This window comes from Nerophis lumbriciformis, linkage group LG09 (genome assembly GCF_033978685.3).
Source record: "Nerophis lumbriciformis linkage group LG09, RoL_Nlum_v2.1, whole genome shotgun sequence".
Classification (NCBI taxonomy): Eukaryota; Metazoa; Chordata; class Actinopteri; order Syngnathiformes; family Syngnathidae; genus Nerophis; species Nerophis lumbriciformis.
In genome coordinates, this window is record NC_084556.2 from 47,794,089 (window position 1) to 47,811,766 (window position 17,678).

A 17,678-nucleotide genomic window follows, 5' to 3' on the forward strand; every position below is an offset into this window, starting at 1 on the left:
TGTGTGAAGTGTGCATGTTCTCCCCGTGACTGCGTGGGTTCCCTCCGGGTACTTCGGCTTCCTCCCACCGCCAAAAACATGCACCTGGGGATAGGTTGATTGGCAACACTAAATTGGCCCTAGTGTGTGAATGTGAATGTTGTCTGTCTATCTGTGTTGGCCCTGTGATGAGGTGGCGACTTGTCCAGGGTGTACCCCGCCTTCCGCCCGAATGCAGCTGAGATAGGCTCCAGCACCGCCCGCGACCCCAAAAGGGACAAACGGTAGAAAATGGATGGATGGATAGAAAGATGTACCTTTGTTGCTTTTGTTGCCAATCATCGCGCCCACAAACTTCTTATGCTGCTGCGTTAGTTCTTGGACTCCTTCAGGGTTGTTCTTGCACAGATTTTGAGCTGAACTGTTAGCCACCATAGCCTTTTTCTCCTCGCCCAACAGGAACAGAGCCTCGCAGTAGCGGTAGTGACCCTGGAATCAAAGACTGAGCTCGTCAGTGTCCTTTTGAGAAGACCACTGGAGACGCTTGAATCCTCTCTTATGCTAAGTGGACTTTTTAATGGAGTCCTAACTAAGGATGGGTACTGTTCACATTCGATCCGATACAGTGCCAATTCCCGGTACCTGGGGATAAATACTGGTACTCCACGGTACCAATTTTAAGTAATTTTGTGTGTGTTAATAAATATTAAATAATTTTGATAATAAAACCTTCTGATTATAACTGCTATCTAGTTATGCATAGTTTCATTATCACATTTCTACGTCTCATTTTCAAATATGACACCAAGTTGCAAATCCAAAACGTTAAATGGCAATAGTGTACAGTTTATTGAGTGCTGTTTTTTTGTTGCCGCCTAAAAAGTGTTAGTGTCTATAAATACTCTAAGTATTTTATTTACTACACACAAACTGATTGTAACGTGCACCTTAGTTGTAGTTTTCATTAACACAGGGGTGTCTAAACTATGGCCCGCGGGCCAAGTGCTGCCTGCTGGCGTCTTCAATTTGGCCTGCAAGATGGCACGAGCTCAATAATCTATACGTGTGGTGTATTCATATCATATACAAATAGCCAGTGATCTGATAGTCACCATATTATCACCATCTGGTGGCCAACGAAAATAACTCAACCATTGATTGTACCTGAAAGGTAACACGGCACATCAATTACTTATATGACCCAATCCAAACAACCTTCCCTAGTCATGGTGCAGAAGAAGAAAATTAACCATCAGAAAAATGCAACTGACATGGTCACACGTCACATAACCCGCTCATTGAACTTTGTGGATATTATTAAAAAAAAACGTATTGTGAACATGAAATAAACCATATAAATCACACCCATTTAAATCGATTATATTTATCCATGTTTGGCGCATTTCGGCTGACGTCAACCTTTGGCCCACGCCAAATTTTTTAAGCCGAATGTGGCCCCCCCATTCAAAAAGTTTGGACACCCCCGCATTAACACATTCGGAGGTTTTGAAATCGCTATGTAAAATCGCTAATGCTAATCAGTAGCATGTCAATAGTAAAGCCAATATGTATTAGCATCAAACTGGCGCAATTTGGAAAAGTGGAGCCTTATTAAACTTATGTGGCGTGCTTGAGTCAATTTCTTTGTTTGGCATTTATAATTGCAACATTACCTCGAGGTAGGTAGAGTCCGCTCTCCGTGTGATGGAGTTATGGCCAAGTGCCAAAAAAGCTCTTGTAAAAAGAGCTCAGCAGCGCATGCACTTTTTGCGTCGGATGAACAGAGCACAGCTCCCTCCCCCCGTTCTCACCACTTTCTACAGAGGCACTATAGAGAGCCTACTGACCAACAGCATCTCTGTCTGGACTGGAGCCTGCAGTGCCTCAGACTGGAAGTCTCTGCAGAGAGTGGTGAGGACGGCGGAAAAGATCATCAGGACTCCTCTTCCTCCTATCCAGGAGATCGCAAAAAGCCGCTGCCTGACCAGGACTCAAAAAATCTGCAGAGACTCCTCCTACCCCCACACCAAGGACTGTTTTCACTGCTGGACTCTAGAAAGAGGTTCCGCAGCCTCCGTAGCAATCCAATCCACTTTATTTATACAGCACATTTAAACAACAAAATGTTTCCAAAGTGCTGCACAACTATATTAAACACAATTAAAAACAATATAAAATAAATATGATTAAAAACGATTTTAAAGGGTAAAACCAATTAAAACAGTAAATAGAAATCAAATTTTTAAAAACACAGCGGACAACAGAGGACCACACAACTCACGTAGTGTTAAAAGCCAGAGAATAAAAGTGGGTCATAAGATGAGACTTAAAACACTCCACTGTGGGAGCAGTTGGAACATGGAGGGGCAGAGTGTTCCAGAGCTTAGGGCCGACCACAGAGAAGGCCCTGTCTCCCCTGGTTTTAAGTCTCGTCTTGGGCACCACGAGCTGGAACTGGCTCTCGGACCTCAGAGCGCGCGCAGGATTGTAAGTTTGGATGAGGTCCGAGATATAATGAGGTGCCAGTCCATGTAAAGCTTTAAAAACAAACAGCAAGGTTTTAAAATCAATTCTAAAATGAACAGGGAGCCAGTGCAAAGTCTCAAGAATTGGGGTTACCGTATTTTCCGCACTATAAGGCGCACCTAAAAACCACAAATTTTCTCAAAAGCTTACAGTGCGCCTTATAACCCGGTGCGCTTTATATATGGATAAATATTAAGATTCATTTTCATAAAGTTTCGGTCTCGCAACTTCGGTAAACAGCCGCCATCTTTTTTCCCGGTAGAACAGGAAGCGCTTCTTCTTCTACGCAAGCAACCGCCAAGGTAAGCACCCGCCCCCATAGAACAGGAAGCGCTTCTTCTTCTACTGTAAGCAACCACCTGCCCGCGTAGAAGAAGAAAAAGCGCGCGGATATCACCGTACGTTTCATTTCCTTTGTGTGTTTACATCTGTAAAGACCACAAAATGGCTCCTACTAAGCGACAGGTATCCGGTTCATGAAAAGACGCAATCTCTCCATCCGCACACGGATTACTATTTCACAGCAACTGATATTCCTGTGAACCGCACTGTGGATACAACGGGAGCACGTACGGTGAATATTCGCACCACAGGGAATGAGAAGTCATCCTTCACTGTGGTTCTAGCTTGCCATGCTAATGGCCAGAAACTTCCACCCATGGTGATATTCAAAAGGAAGACCTTGCCAAAAGAGACCTTTCCAGCCGGCGTCATCATAAAAGCTAACTCGAAGGGATGGATGAAGAAAAGATGAGCGAGTGGTTAAGGTAAGTTTAAGTTTACGCGAAGAGGCCGGGTGGCTTTTTTCACGCAGCTCTGTCCATGTTGATATACGTATGTTTGTGATTGCACATTTGCGTACATTTTGGGAGTGAACAGAGTTGTTAGAACGCTGGTTTTTAATATATTATTAAAGTTTGACTGACCTGACTGTTTTTTTGACATTCCTTTAGCGCAGTTAGATGCGGCTTACAACACGGGGCGGCTTATAGGTGGACAAAGTTTTGAAATATGCCGTTCATTGAAGGCGCGGCTTATAACCCAGGGCGCCTTATGGTGCGGAAAATACGGTATATGCTCGCGTCTCCTGGCCCCTGTTAAAAGTCGTGCTGCCGCATTCTGGACTAACTGCAACCGCGAGAGAGCTTTTTGGCTAATGCCAGCATAAAGTGCATTGCAGTAGTCCAGGCCACTTGAAATAAAAGCATGCATGACTTGTTCAAAAAGGTTAAAAGATAAAAACGGTTTTACCTTTGCTAAAAGACAAAGATGATAAAAACACGTTTTTAAAACGCCATCGACTTGTTTGTCAAGTTTAAAATCGCTGTCTATAGTGACGCCAAGGCTGGTGACTTTGGGACGCACATAATTTTGCAATGGTCCCAAGTCAGTGAGGGCCGGACCAAAAACTAAAATTTCCGTTTTTCCCTCATTCATTATTAAAAAATTCTGGGCTAACCAAGCCTTGACGTCGCATAGACAGTTGAGAAGGGGTGTCAGGAGGCCTTGGCCTTTTGAAATCGGCATATAAATTTGGCAGTCGTCTGCATAAAAGTGATAAGACACTCCATGCCTCTTAAAAATCTCTCCAATCGGGAGGAGATATAGAGCGAACAGGATGGGGCCTAGAATAGATCCCTGGGGGACACCACAGTAAAGCGGAGCAGAAGAAGAGGTGGTGTCCCCCAGCCTGACAGAGAAGGACCTTTCTGACAGGTAGGATCTGAACCACTCTAATGCAGTCCCCCTGACACCCACACAGTCTCTCAGGCGATCTAAAAGAATTGTGTGGTCGACTGTGTCAAAGGCAGCTGTAAGATCTAAAAGCACTAAAATGGCAGAGCTGCCAGAATCAGACATTAAAAGCAAATCATTAAAAACCTTTAAAAGTGCAGATTCAGTACTGTGCAAAGCTTTGTATCCAGACTGAAATGGATCTAAAGTGCTAGTTTCATCTAAAAAAGGCTGTAGTTGCGCCAAAACAGATTTCTCCAAAATTTTTGACACAAAAGGTAATTTAGAAATAAGCCGATAATTTGATAAACTTGTAGGATCAAGACCTGTTTTTTTTTTTAATCAAAGGCTCAACAACAGCTCCTTTACAAAAAGAGGGCACACTGCCAGAAATCAAGCTGCTGTTGATGATGTCCCTAACAGACAAGTCAATAGAGTCCCAGACTTCTTTAAAAAAGCGAGGGGGGACTGGGTCTGTGGGACAGGACGAGGGTTTTAGTTTGTCAACTATTCCTGTAAGCTCAGGCATGGACACAGGCTCAAACTGACAAAACACAGCCGAGCACCGAGTGGCCACATTGAAACTAAATGGAGAAGGAGAAAGATTTGCCCGAATAGTAGCAGGACCTCCAGGTTCTGTAACAGCCTCTTCCTTCAGGTCGTATTATAATAATCCCCTCAATTCCCCCCAAAAATGGATTAACTCGCTGGAATATAAAGACAATACAACATACATCCATAAACGTGGATGCATATGCAAAAGTGCAATATATTTATCTGTACAGTAATCTATTTATTTATATCTGCACCTTATTGCTCTTTTATCCTGCACTACCATGAGCTAATGCAACAAAATTCCGTTCTTATCTGTACTGCAAAGTTCAAATTTGAATGACAATAAAAGGAAGTCTAAGTCTCCAAGTCTAAGTCTAAATGCGAAGAGTCAGCAACCCAATTCAGTCGGTGCCAAAAAAAACAGATTCAATACCCATCCCTTGTCCTAAAAGTAATTTGTGTTTCTAGAAGCAGTGTGAGCATCAAATGTGAGGAAATGCCATCATTTCCCTGACTTGATTGCTCCACTTCAATTATTATTTTTTTCCATCTTAAATTTGCGTTTTCACTACGTCCTGAAGGAAAATCCGCCTCCATGGACATGATACCACCTCTGCCTCCCTTTCCTTATTTATGCTTAATGAGCTGCATCACAAACAATCAAGGACTCGTTAGCATAATGACGGACACTTCCTGTTCGCTCTTACCGTACCCCAGCGAGGCCTCGCCGCCAACACTGCCTTGAATCTACCCCTCTGTGGCAAGAGCGATCGCATGAATAAATTATATTTTCTTTTGACTTGTCTTCATTATGTACGTAACTAGAGATGTCCGATAATGGCTTTTTTGCCGATATTCCGATATTGTCCAACTCTTAATTACCGATTCCGATATCAACCGATACCAATATATACAGTCGTGGAATTAACACATTATTATGCCTAATTTTGTTGTGATGCCCCGCTGGATGCATTAAACAGTGTTATAAGGTTTTCCAAAATAAATCAACTCAAGTTATGGAAAAAATTGCCAACATGGCACTGCCATATTTATATTATTGAAGTCACAAAGTGCATTCTTTTTTTAAACATGCCTCAAAACAGCAGCTTGGAATTTGGGACATGCTCTCACTGAGAGAGCATGAGGAGGTTGGGGGGCGGGGGGTTGAGGCGTGTGTGTGTGTGTGGGGGGGGGGGGGGGGGGGGGATATTGTAGTGTCCCGGAAGAGTTAGTGCTGCAAGGGGTTCTGGGTATTTGTTCTGTTGTGTTTATGTTGTGTTACGGTGCAGATGTTCTCCCGAAATGTGTTTGTCATTCTTGTTTGGTGTGGGTTCACATTGTGGCGCATATTTGCAAGTGTTAAAGTTGTTTATACGGCCACCCTCAGTGTGACCTGTATGACTGTTGACCAAGTATGCTTTGCATTCACTTGTGTGTGTGTGTGTGAAAAGCCGTAGATATTATGTGACTGGGCCGGCACGCAAAGGCAGTGCCTTTAAGGTTTATTGGCGCTCCGTACTTCTCCCTACGTCCGTGTACACAGCGGCGTTTTAAAAAGTCATAAAATGTTACTTTTTGAAACAGATACTGATAATTTCCGATAATACATTTTGAAGCATTTATCGGCCGATAATGTCGGCATTCCGATATTATCGGACATCTCTATACGTAACGGTAAATAATGATATAATGTAGACGTAACAATAATGTTAGCAATTACGCCATGGTATGTGACGGTATCAACGAAGAACTTGAGTACTCCCGTCAATTTTGTTTTTCTGCCGCTATTAAATGGGCTGGTCTGAAAAGTAAACTACATCTCCCATGATCCCTTGCACAGTGCGGGCAACCAGAGTGGAGAACCTCCAGTGAAGTTTAAATGAGAAGTATGGACACATTTTGTTTTTTTACAATGAACCTAAAAACGAGAGCAGAGAAAACATGATAATGGAGTCTCGTCGGTCTGATGAATGAGTAGACAAGCATATATTCTCATGTTTGAGCGCGGACAAGCAAAAAAATGTAATAAAACTGCACACCGTGACGTCTACAACGAGAAACACGAGTAATGGGCACCTGATGAACCGTTACCCGGAAAATCAATTAGTGAGGTATTTACATTATTAAAAGTTTAATTGCCAGTTCACCTCCTGAGAATCAACATTCTCCTAAACCAGGGGTCGGCAACCTTTACCAGTCAAAGAGCCATTTTGACCAGTTTCACAAATTATAGTATACAATGGGAGCCACAATTTTTTTTTGAAATTTAAAAGAAATAACACTGCATACATAGTTTTTCTTTTTGCTTTGTGCTATGTATTAACCAGGAGTCCCGAACACGCTGCCCACACCTTAATATGGAATCTGAACGCTGGTGCGGCACGCGGGTTTTATATGAATGGCGCTTGTCAGAATCATATGCCGTGATGGTACAACATTTAGCGCCTACTACAACCAGCGTGCCTGATCAGCCACACGTTGTATGGGACTTCCGCTTGCTTACGTAGGTGACAGCAAAGCATACTTGGTCAACAACCACACAGGTTACACTGACGGTGGCCATATAAAACAACTTTAACACTCTTACTAATAATGCGCCACACTGTGAACCCACACCAAACAAGAATGACAAACACATTTCGGGAGAACATCTGCACCGTAACACAACAAACACAACAGGACAAATACCCAGAATCCCATGCAGCCCTAACTCTTCCGGGATACATTATACACCCCCGCTACCAAACCCCGCCCACCTCAACCGACGCACAGATGCTGGCTTTTCAACTTTGCGCCCATAACAATTATTTCCCTGGGGGGGGGTGGGGGCGGGGTTTGGTGGTAGCAGGGGTGTATATTGTAGCCCGGAAGAGTCAGGGCTGCATGGGATTCTGGGTATTTGTTCTGTTGCGTTTATGTTGTGTTAAGGTGCAGATGTTCTCCCAAAATGGGTTTGTCATTCTTGTTTGGTTTTGGTTCAAAGTGTGGCGCATTATTAGTAAGCGTGTTAAAGTTGTTTTATATGGCCACCGTCAGTGTAACCTGTGTGGCTGTTGACCAAGTATGCCTTGCTGTCACATACGTTTGAAAGCAGAAGATGCACGTTGCATAACAAGTGATTGGGCTGGCTCTCTGTTAATACAGATTGAGGAGGGTGTCAAATGCTGTACCATCATGGTGCACCCTTATTATAACTGTAAGGGTGAAAATCGGTGAATTTAAATCCCGGGAGTTTTCTGCGAGAGGCACTGAAATCCGGAAGTCTCCCGGGAAATTCGGGGGGTTCGGCAAGTAAGCTGCTGAGCCGCATCAGAGTGATCAAAGAGCCGCATGCGGCTCCGGAGCCGCGGGTTGCCGACCCCTGTCCTAAACCATGGGTCGGCAACCCAAAATGTTCAAAGAGCCATATTGGACCAAAAATACAAGAAACAAAATCTGTCGGGAGCCGCAAAAAATTAAAAGCCCTATATAAGTCGTATAATGAAAGAAACAAATATATTAGATGTATTAGACTGCAAGCTCTTATCTGCGAGGTGTGAACTGTATTTAGATTTGATGTTGTTCATGTTTGAAAATATCTGCTTGCACAGGTATTTGTTTTGTTTACCTGGCACCACGCCGTGCAGAAAGAAACGTGTGTCGAAGGGTTCGTTGACAGAAATGTAATACTTATTCTACACATTTTTGCAACATTGGACAACATTAGTAGAACGGTGGTTTCTTAGAGCAGTGTTTTTCAACCACTGTGCCGCAGCACACTAGTGTGCCGTGAGATACAGTCTGGTGTGCCGTGGGAGATGATCTAATTTCACCTATTTGGGGTAAAAATATTTTTTGCAAACCAGTAATTATAATCTGCAAATTATGTGTTGTTGTTGAGTGTCTGTTCTGTCTAAAGCTCGGCAGAGTAATCGTGTAATACTCTTCCATATCAGTAGGTGGCAGCTGGTAGCTAATTGCTTTGTAGATGTCGGAAACAGCGGGAGGCAGCGTGCAGGTAAAAGGGTATTTAATGCTTAAACTAAAAATAAACCAAAGGTGAGTGCCCCTAAGAAAAGGCATTGAAGCTTAGGGAAGGCTATGCAGAACGAAACTAAAACTGAACTGGCTACAAAGTGAACAACAACAGAATGCTGGACGACAGCAAAGACTTACTGTGGAGCAGAGACGGCGTCCACAATGTACATCCGAACATGACATGGCAATCAACAATGTCCCCACGAAGAAGGATAAAGACAACTAAAATATTCTTGATTGCTAAAACAAAGTAGATGCGGGGAGTAGCGTTCAAGGAAGACATGAAACTGCTACAGGAAAATACCAAAAAAAGAGAAAAAGCCATCAAAATAGGAGCGCAAGACAAGAACTAAAACACTACACAGGAAAGCACCAACAAACTCCAAATAAGTCACGGCGTGATGTGACAGGTCGTGACAGTACACCTACTTTGAGACAAGAGTGCTAGTGATGCATGCTTGGTTATGGTTTAAAGTCATATCCAACAATTGCGACAACGACTTTTTACTGTCAACTGAGTAATGTTTTTTAATGATTTCTGCTGGTGGTGTGCCTCCGGATTTTTTCAATGCAAAAAATGTGCCTTGACTCAAAAAAGGTTGAAAAACACTGTCTTAGAGGGTGAGATAACACCTGAAAATTACTGCTCAGAAATACTAAATGTATAGATGTGTGTGTCCAAGTTAAAGGAAACGGCAGGCTGTCTTCTAATGGATTTATTACCATCTTTGGCACGCTGGGTAAAGTTTGCTGTGGTCTGGAACAACATGGCACACAAAGTTAAAGTACCAATGATTGTCACACACACACGCTCTGTGTGGCGAAATTATTCTCTACATTTGACCCATCACCCTTGATCACCCCCTGGGAGGTGAGGGGAGCAGTGAGCAGCAGCGGTGGCCGCGCCCGGGAATAATTTTTGGTGATTTAACCCCCAATTCCAACCCTTGATGCTGAGTGCCAAGCAGGGAGGTAACGGGTCCCATTTTTATAGTCTTTGGTATGACTCGGCCGGGGTTTGAACTCACAACCTACCGATCTCAATTCCATGCATGCTTACCTTAGCTAAAGCTAAATATTACTCAAATCTCATCCGCCTCAACAAAAACGACCCTAAATTTTTGTTTAGTACAGTAGTATCGCTAACCCAACAAGGGACTCCTCCCAATAGCTCCACCCACTCGGCAGATGACTTTATGAATTTCTTTAATAAGAAAATTGAACTCATTAGAAAGGAGATTAAAGACAACGCATCCCAGCTACAACTGGGTTGTATTAACACAGATACAACTGTATCTACGACGGATACTGCAATACAAAATAGTCTCTCTCTTTTTGATGAAATAACATTAGAGGAACTATTACAGCGTGTAAGTGGGATAAAACAAACAACATGTTTACTTGACCCACTTCCTGGGAAACTTATCAAGGAGCTTTTTGTATTATTAGGTCCATCAGTGCTAAATATTATAAACTTATCACTTTCCTCTGGCACTGTTCCCCTAGCATTCAAGAAAGCGGTTATTCATCCTCTGCTCAAAAGACCTAACCTTGATCCTGACCTCATGGTAAACTACCGACCGGTGTCCCACCTTCCCTTTATTTCGAAAATCCTCGGAAAAATTGTCGCACAGCAGCTAAATGAACACTTAGTGTCTAACAATCTCTGTGAACCTTTTCAATCCGGTTTCAGGGCAAATCCCTCTACGGAGACAGCCCTCGCAAAAATGACTAATGATCTACTGCTAACGATGGATTCTGATGCGTCATCTATGTTGCTGCTTCTTGATCTTAGCGCTGCTTTCGATACCGTCGATCATAATATTTTATTAGAGCGTATCAAAACACGTATTGGTATGTCAGACTTAGCTTTGTCGTGGTTTAACTCTTATCTTACTGACAGGATGCAATGCGTCTCCCATAATAATGTGACCTCGGACTATGTTATGGTAACGTGCGGAGTTCCTCAGGGTTCGGTTCTTGGCCCTGCACTCTTTAGTATTTACATGCTGCCGCTAGGCGACATCATACGCAAATACGGTGTTAGCGTTCATTGTTATGCTGATGACACCCAACTCTACATGCCCCTAAAGCTGACCAACACGCCGGATTGTAGTCAGCTGGAGGCGTGTCTTAATGAAATTAAACAATGGATGTCTGCTAACTTCTTGCAACTCAACGCCAAGAAAACGGAAATGCTGATTATCGGTCCTGCTAAACACCGACATTTATTTAATAATACCACCTTAACATTTGACAACCAAACAATTACACAAGGCGAATCAGTAAAGAATCTGGGTATTATTTTCGACCCAACTCTCTCCTTTGAGTCACACATTAAGAGTGTTACTAAAACGGCCTTCTTTCATCTCCGCAATATCGCTAAAATTCGTTCTATTTTATCCACTAGCGACGCTGAGATCATTATTCATGCGTTCGTTACGTCTCGTCTCGACTACTGTAACGTATTATTTTCGGGTCTCCCTATGTCTAGCATTAAAAGACTACAATTGGTACAAAATGCGGCTGCTAGACTTTTGACAAGAACAAGAAAGTTTGATCATATTACGCCTATACTGGCTCACCTGCACTGGCTTCCTGTGCACTTAAGATGTGACTTTAAGGTTTTACTACTTACGTATAAAATACTACACGGTCTAGCTCCGTCCTATCTTGTCGATTGCATTGTACCATATGTCCCGGCAAGAAATTTGCGTTCAAAGAATTCCGGCTTATTAGTGATTCCCAGAGCCCAAAAAAAGTCTGCGGGCTATAGAGCGTTTTCTATTCGGGCTCCAGTACTATGGAATGCCCTCCCGGTAACAATTAGAGATGCTACCTCAGTAGAAGCATTTAAGTCCCATCTTAAAACTCATTTGTATACTCTAGCCTTTAAATAGCCCCCCTGTTAGACCAGTTGATCTGCCGTTTCTTTTCTTTTCTCCTCTGCTCCCCTTTTCCTTGAGGGGGGGGGGGGGGGGGGGGGGGGGGCACAGGTCCGGTGGCCATGGATGAAGTGCTGGCTGTCCAGAGTCGGGACCCGGGGTGGACCGCTCGCCTGTGCATCGGCTGGGAACATCTCTGCGCTGCTGACCCGTCTCCGCTCGGGATGGTGTCCTGCTGGCCCCACTATGGACTGGACTCTTACTATTATGTTGGATCCACTATGGACTGGACTCTCATAATATTATGTCAGACCCACTCGACATCCATTGCTTTCGGTCTCCCCTAGAGGGGGAGGGGGGGTTACCCACATATGCGGTCCTCTCCAAGGTTTCTCATAGTCATTCACATCGACGTCCCACTGGGGTGAGTTTTTCCTTGCCCTTATGTGGGCTTTGTACCGAGGATGTCGTTGTGGCTTGTGCAGCCCTTTGAGACACTTGTGATTTAGGGCTATATAAATAAAGATTGATTGATTGATTGATTGATTGATCTCAGGGCGGACACTCTAACCACTAGGCCACAACTATCAATGCAGCCAATATTACAGGACACAAGTAAAGGCAATTAAATGAGCTCAACTGTACTTACAAACGAGGCATAAGTACGCTAGCCTAAATAGCACGTTATCAGCAATTCGCTTGCAGTCATGCACTGAACAAATATGCCTGATTAGCACTCCACATAAGTCAATAACATCAACAAAGCTCACCTTTGTGCATTCACGCCCAGCATTAAACGTTTGGTTGTCAAAATGAGATAAAGAAGGAGTGGCATAAAACACGTCTTTCTGTGGCAGAGTCAGAAAGTTATACATGAAAACCAGCAGGCGTGCTACTTATCAAATGACCAACTCAAGGTGATCTACCTCATATATGTACACAAACACACACACATTATTTTGAAAGAGGCTCTGGAGCCCCGGGTTGCCAACCCACCCGTCCTAACAGAGAAAGAATGTCCACTGTAGAGGACAATGCTTCTCAATAAGTTAAGTGAATGTTGTTTTACACTCGTTACACTACTTTAAAGAAACTCAACTAGAGTTACTTTAAACACAACCAAACCGCCATAACCACAACACCAGGGGGAGCTCCACAAACCATGTTAAACCCAGATTCCGATCTAACAAACGTCTTAACTCATTCTCCTTCTATGCCACATCCATATGGAATGCACTCCCAACAGGTGTAAAAGAAAGTGCATCTCTATCCTCCTTCAAAACCGCATTAAAAGAACACCTCCAGGCAACTACAACCCTTGACTAACACCCTCCCCCCTCCACAGCCCACCTCCCCGGATTGTAAATAATCAAATGTATATACTTGTTCTTATGCTTTCTGAACTCACTATGTTACCGTGAGATTAAGATATCGTTACATCCTTACTTTTGACGGGATGGATTATTTTCGGTAATTTCTCTCAAGAACTTCACGATCAAATGTTCTTTTGAGACCTCCCGTGAACAGCAGAAAGACCATTGGATTTTTGCAGCATGTTGTTGTGTGCCACTCCTTAAGCCAGGGGTGCTCACACTTTTTCTGCAGGCGAGCTACTTTTCAATTGATCAAGTCGTGTGGATCTACCTCATTCATATATATAATTTACATTTACTTATTTATGAAATATATGTTTTTGTTAACAAGTTAAAGGTGTTTAATGATAATATAAGTATGTTTAATACATATAGTTAATATTGTTAACAAGTAAAAGGTGTTTAAAGATAATGCAAGCATGTTTAACACATATAGTTAATATTGTTAAAAAATTAAAGGTGTTTAATGATAATACAAGTATGTTTAATACCGTACATATAGTTAATATTGTTAAGTAAAAGGTGTTTAAAGATAATGCAAGCATGTTTAACACATATAGTTAATATTGTTAAAAAATTAAAAGGTGTTTAAAGATAATGCAAGCATGTTTAACACATATATTTAATATTGTTAAAAAATTAAAAGGTGTTTAATGATAATACGAGCATGTTTAACACATTGTTAAAAAATTAAAGGTGTTTAATGATAATACAAGAATGTTTAATACATATAGTTAATATTGTTAACAAGTTAAAGGTGTTTAAAGATAATACAAGCATGTTTAACACATGTAGATTCCTTTCTTTCATGAAGACAAGAATATAAGTTGGTGTATTACCTGATTCTGATGACTTGCATTGATTGGAATCAGACAGTGGTGCTGATAATGTCCGCATTTTCGAATGGAGGAGAAAAAAAAGTCCTCCTTTCTGTCCAATACCACATGAAAGTGGTTGGTTTTTGGCATCTTATTTGTCCAGCTTCCGTACTCCTTTGTATACACTTTACAAGAAATACATTGTCGGCAAACTCCGTAGCTTGCTAGCTTGTGCACGCCAGCTTTCTGAGACTCTGATTTTGTTAGCGCAACTGTGCAGTCGGTCTTTGGAGTTTTGACGACAGGTACGGCGCCAGAGTCTGTTGAAATAAAGTGTTTCTCGCCTTCCAGTCGGTAATTTTAATGAGCTGGCAGCAGCCAGCGTCATCTCAGAAGACCCTCGGGTGCCGTGAATGTCAATCAAGTGACGAAAGTGACGTCATAGTGAAGATTTATGATTGCTCATTTTCAGGACTATTTTTTTAATGCCTGGCTGGTGATCGACTGACACACCCTCCGAGATCGACCGGTAGCTCGCGATTGACGTAATGAGCACCACTGCCTTAAGCCATTGTTGTATTTGACATACATAAAACTTAACAGTTTTATACAAAGCACTAGAGCACAATTCACAAAATTAAATTAAAAAAAAAAAAAAAGAAGCACAAAACCAGCACAAAAGACGTACCTTCACCCAGAGAGGTTCTAGCAGAATGGCTCGTTTTCCATCAAAAGCAGCTTCTCTGCAAGTGCAAGCGTTCGTGAATGAGTCAAAATAGTCATTAAGGAATACAACTACCGTATTTTTCGGACTATAAGTCGCAGTTTTTTTTCCATAGTTTGGCCGGGCTCCAGTGCGACTTATATATGTTTTTTTCCCTTTTTTATTATGCATTTTTCGGCAGGTGCGACTTATACTCCGGTGCGACTTATACTCCGAAAAATACGGTAATCCTTTTTACAGAACACTAGAATAGAATGCATGTACTTACATATATTTCTTACAGCGGATGTAACAAAGCGCCCGGTTGCCAAAGATGACGTGGTTTTCAGGGCTTTGAGAGAAGAAAATCAATTAACTTAATACAGTTTGTACTGCAGGTCAAATACAGGTAACGTTGACAACCTTGTGTCAGCTCCTTACTAGTGTTTGATGGCTTTGGAATAAATGTGCACGGCATCTTCATACTTCTGCTTCTGAAACAGTTCATTGCCTTTGTTCTTGAGGTGATTACTGGCCTGAATGAAGAACACAAGTATTCCGATTACATTCAACGTTATGAATGGATAGTTATCGTGACCCCTTGAATTAATGAATTAAGATCTGCACTGTAAATCTATGCATACATCAGAGGTGCACAAAAAAAAACAACAAAAAAAACAATCGTGTTCATCCAGATTCTAAATTGATCTTTTTTTTTTTGTTTGTTTTTAAAATCGACAAAAAAAAACAACAGGAAAGTTTTAAAATACATGGTAAATGGTAAATACATGTATAGTGCTTTTCTACCTTCAAGGTAATCAAAGCGCATTAAAGGGGAACATTATCACCAGACCTATGTAAGTGTCAATATATACCTTGATGTTGCAGAAAAAAGACCATATATTTTTTTAACCAATTTCCGAACTCTAAATGGGTGAATTTTGGCTAATTAAACGCCTTTCTATTATTCGCTCTCGGAGCGATGACGTCACAACCTGACGTCACATCGGGAAGCAATCCGCCATTTTCTCACTTTCGTCGGTGTGTTGTCGGAGGCTGTAACAACACGAACAGGGACGGATTCAAGTTGCACCAGTGGCCCAAAGATGCGAAAATTGCAAGAAATTGGACGAAATTTGTTCAAAATACGAGGCTGTGGGGAAAGCCGACGAAATGGTCAGTCGTTTGTTCCGCACACTTTACCGACGAAAGCTATGCTACGACAGAAATGGCAAGAATGTGTGGATATCCTGCGACACTCAAAGCAGATGCATTTCCAAGGATAAAGTCAAAGAAATCTGCCACCAGACCCCCATTGAATCTGCCGGAGTGTGTGAGCTATTCAGGGACAAAGGACCTCGGTAGCACGGCAAGCAATGGCGGCAGTTTGTTCCCGCAGACGAGTGAGCTAAACCCCCTGGATGTCTTGGCTCACACCGTCCCTTATGCCACCGAAGATGATCAAGAGAAGAATATCGACCCTAGCTTCCCTGGCCTGCTGACATCAACTCCAAAACTGGACAGATCAGCTTTCAGGAAAAGAGAGCGGATGAGGGTATGTCTACAGAATATATTAATTGATGAAAACTTTATTCATTACTCGCGGTTTTACGTAAATTATTATACATGAACTGTGTTTACCAATAATTTAGCTTAAAAACATTTATTTTTTTCAATCATTCGAGTACATTCGGGTAGTCTTGTGTAATGCAGTATTTTGTGTCTATTTAGGTATGGTTAACCTGAGTGCTGAAATCGTGGAAAAATATATATTTTCTTAGCGCACCTGAAATGGGCTGTCTGCACTCTCAAAGTGCATGTTGTAGCCAAATGTATTTCATATGCTGTAAACCTAGTTCATAGTTGTTAGTAATTATCTTATCAGACAGTGTTAAGCCGTTGAAATCCGAGTCTGAATCCGAGCTAATGTCGCTATACCTTGCTGTTTGTTTGTATTGGCATCACTGTGTGACGTCACAGGAAGATGGACGGGTGTATATAACGATGGTTAAAATCAGGCACTTTGAAGCTTTTTTAGGGATATTGCGTGATGGGTAAAATTTTGAAAAAAACTTCGAAAAATAAAATAAGCCACTGGGAACTGATTTTTAATGGTTTTAACCCTTCTGAAATTGTGATAATGTTCCCCTTTAACACTATTTCCACATTCACCCATTCACACACTGATGGCGGGAGCTGCCATGCAAGGCCCTAACCACGACTCATCAGGAGCAAGGGTGAAGTGTCTTGCTCAAGGACACAACCGAAGTTGGTAGAAGGTGGGGATTGAACCAGAAACCCTCAGGTTGCTGGCACGGCCACTCTCTCAACCGCGCCACGCCGTCCCCAAATAAGAATTTGAAAAATACATTTGACCATCACCATACAACCAGGAGTTTTTCTAACCTGTAACCCGTTTTGAAAAAGTTTAAAGGGGAACATTATCACCAGACCTATGTAAGCGTCAATATATACCTTGATGTTGCAGAAAAAAGACCATATTTTTTTTAACCGATTTCCGAACTCTAAATGGGTGAATTTTGGCGAATTAAACGCCTTTCTATTATTCGCTCTCGGAGCGATGACGTCACAACCTGACGTCACATCGGGAAGCAATCCGCCATTTTCTCAAACACCAAATCAAAACAGCTCTGTTATTTTCCGTTTTTTCGACTGTTTTCTGTACCTTGGAGACATCATGCCTCGTCGGTGTGTTGTCGGAGGGTGTAACAACACGAACAGGGGCGGATTCAAGTTGCACCAGTGGCCCAAAGATGCGAAAGTGATCAGCTTTCAGGAAAAGAGAGCGGATGAGGGTATGTCTACAGAATATATTAATTGATGAAAACTTTATTCATTACTCGCGGTTTTACGTAAATGATTATACATAAACTGTGTTTACCAATAATTTAGCTTAAAAACATTACAACACTTAAAAACAAACACATACCAATCGTTGGTTAGAAGGCGATCGCCGAATTCGTCCTCGCTTTCTCCCGTGTCGCTGGCTGTCGTGTCGTTTGTCGGTTTCGCTTGCATACGGTTCAAACCGATATGGCTCAATAGCTTCAGTTTCTTCTTCAATTTC

General features: G+C 42.2%; 2 protein-coding genes across 2 annotated transcripts in view; both read right to left on the reverse strand.

Moving 5' to 3' along the window:
• The window catches only part of ttc3 (tetratricopeptide repeat domain 3), a 101,778-nt gene that overhangs the window by 55,349 nt on the left and 28,751 nt on the right, over positions 1-17,678 (reverse strand). Inside the window, exons 9-12 of the mRNA XM_061963036.1 lie at positions 15,032-15,126; positions 14,880-14,942; positions 14,576-14,630; positions 297-468 (exon numbers count right to left, since the gene is read on the reverse strand). Coding sequence (XP_061819020.1) covers positions 297-468; positions 14,576-14,630; positions 14,880-14,942; positions 15,032-15,126 — 385 coding nt within the window. The remainder of the gene's footprint in view (positions 1-296; positions 469-14,575; positions 14,631-14,879; positions 14,943-15,031; positions 15,127-17,678) is intronic.
• nsd1b (nuclear receptor binding SET domain protein 1b) overlaps positions 1-17,678 on the reverse strand; it is a 322,978-nt gene that overhangs the window by 6,309 nt on the left and 298,991 nt on the right. The window lies entirely within an intron of this gene.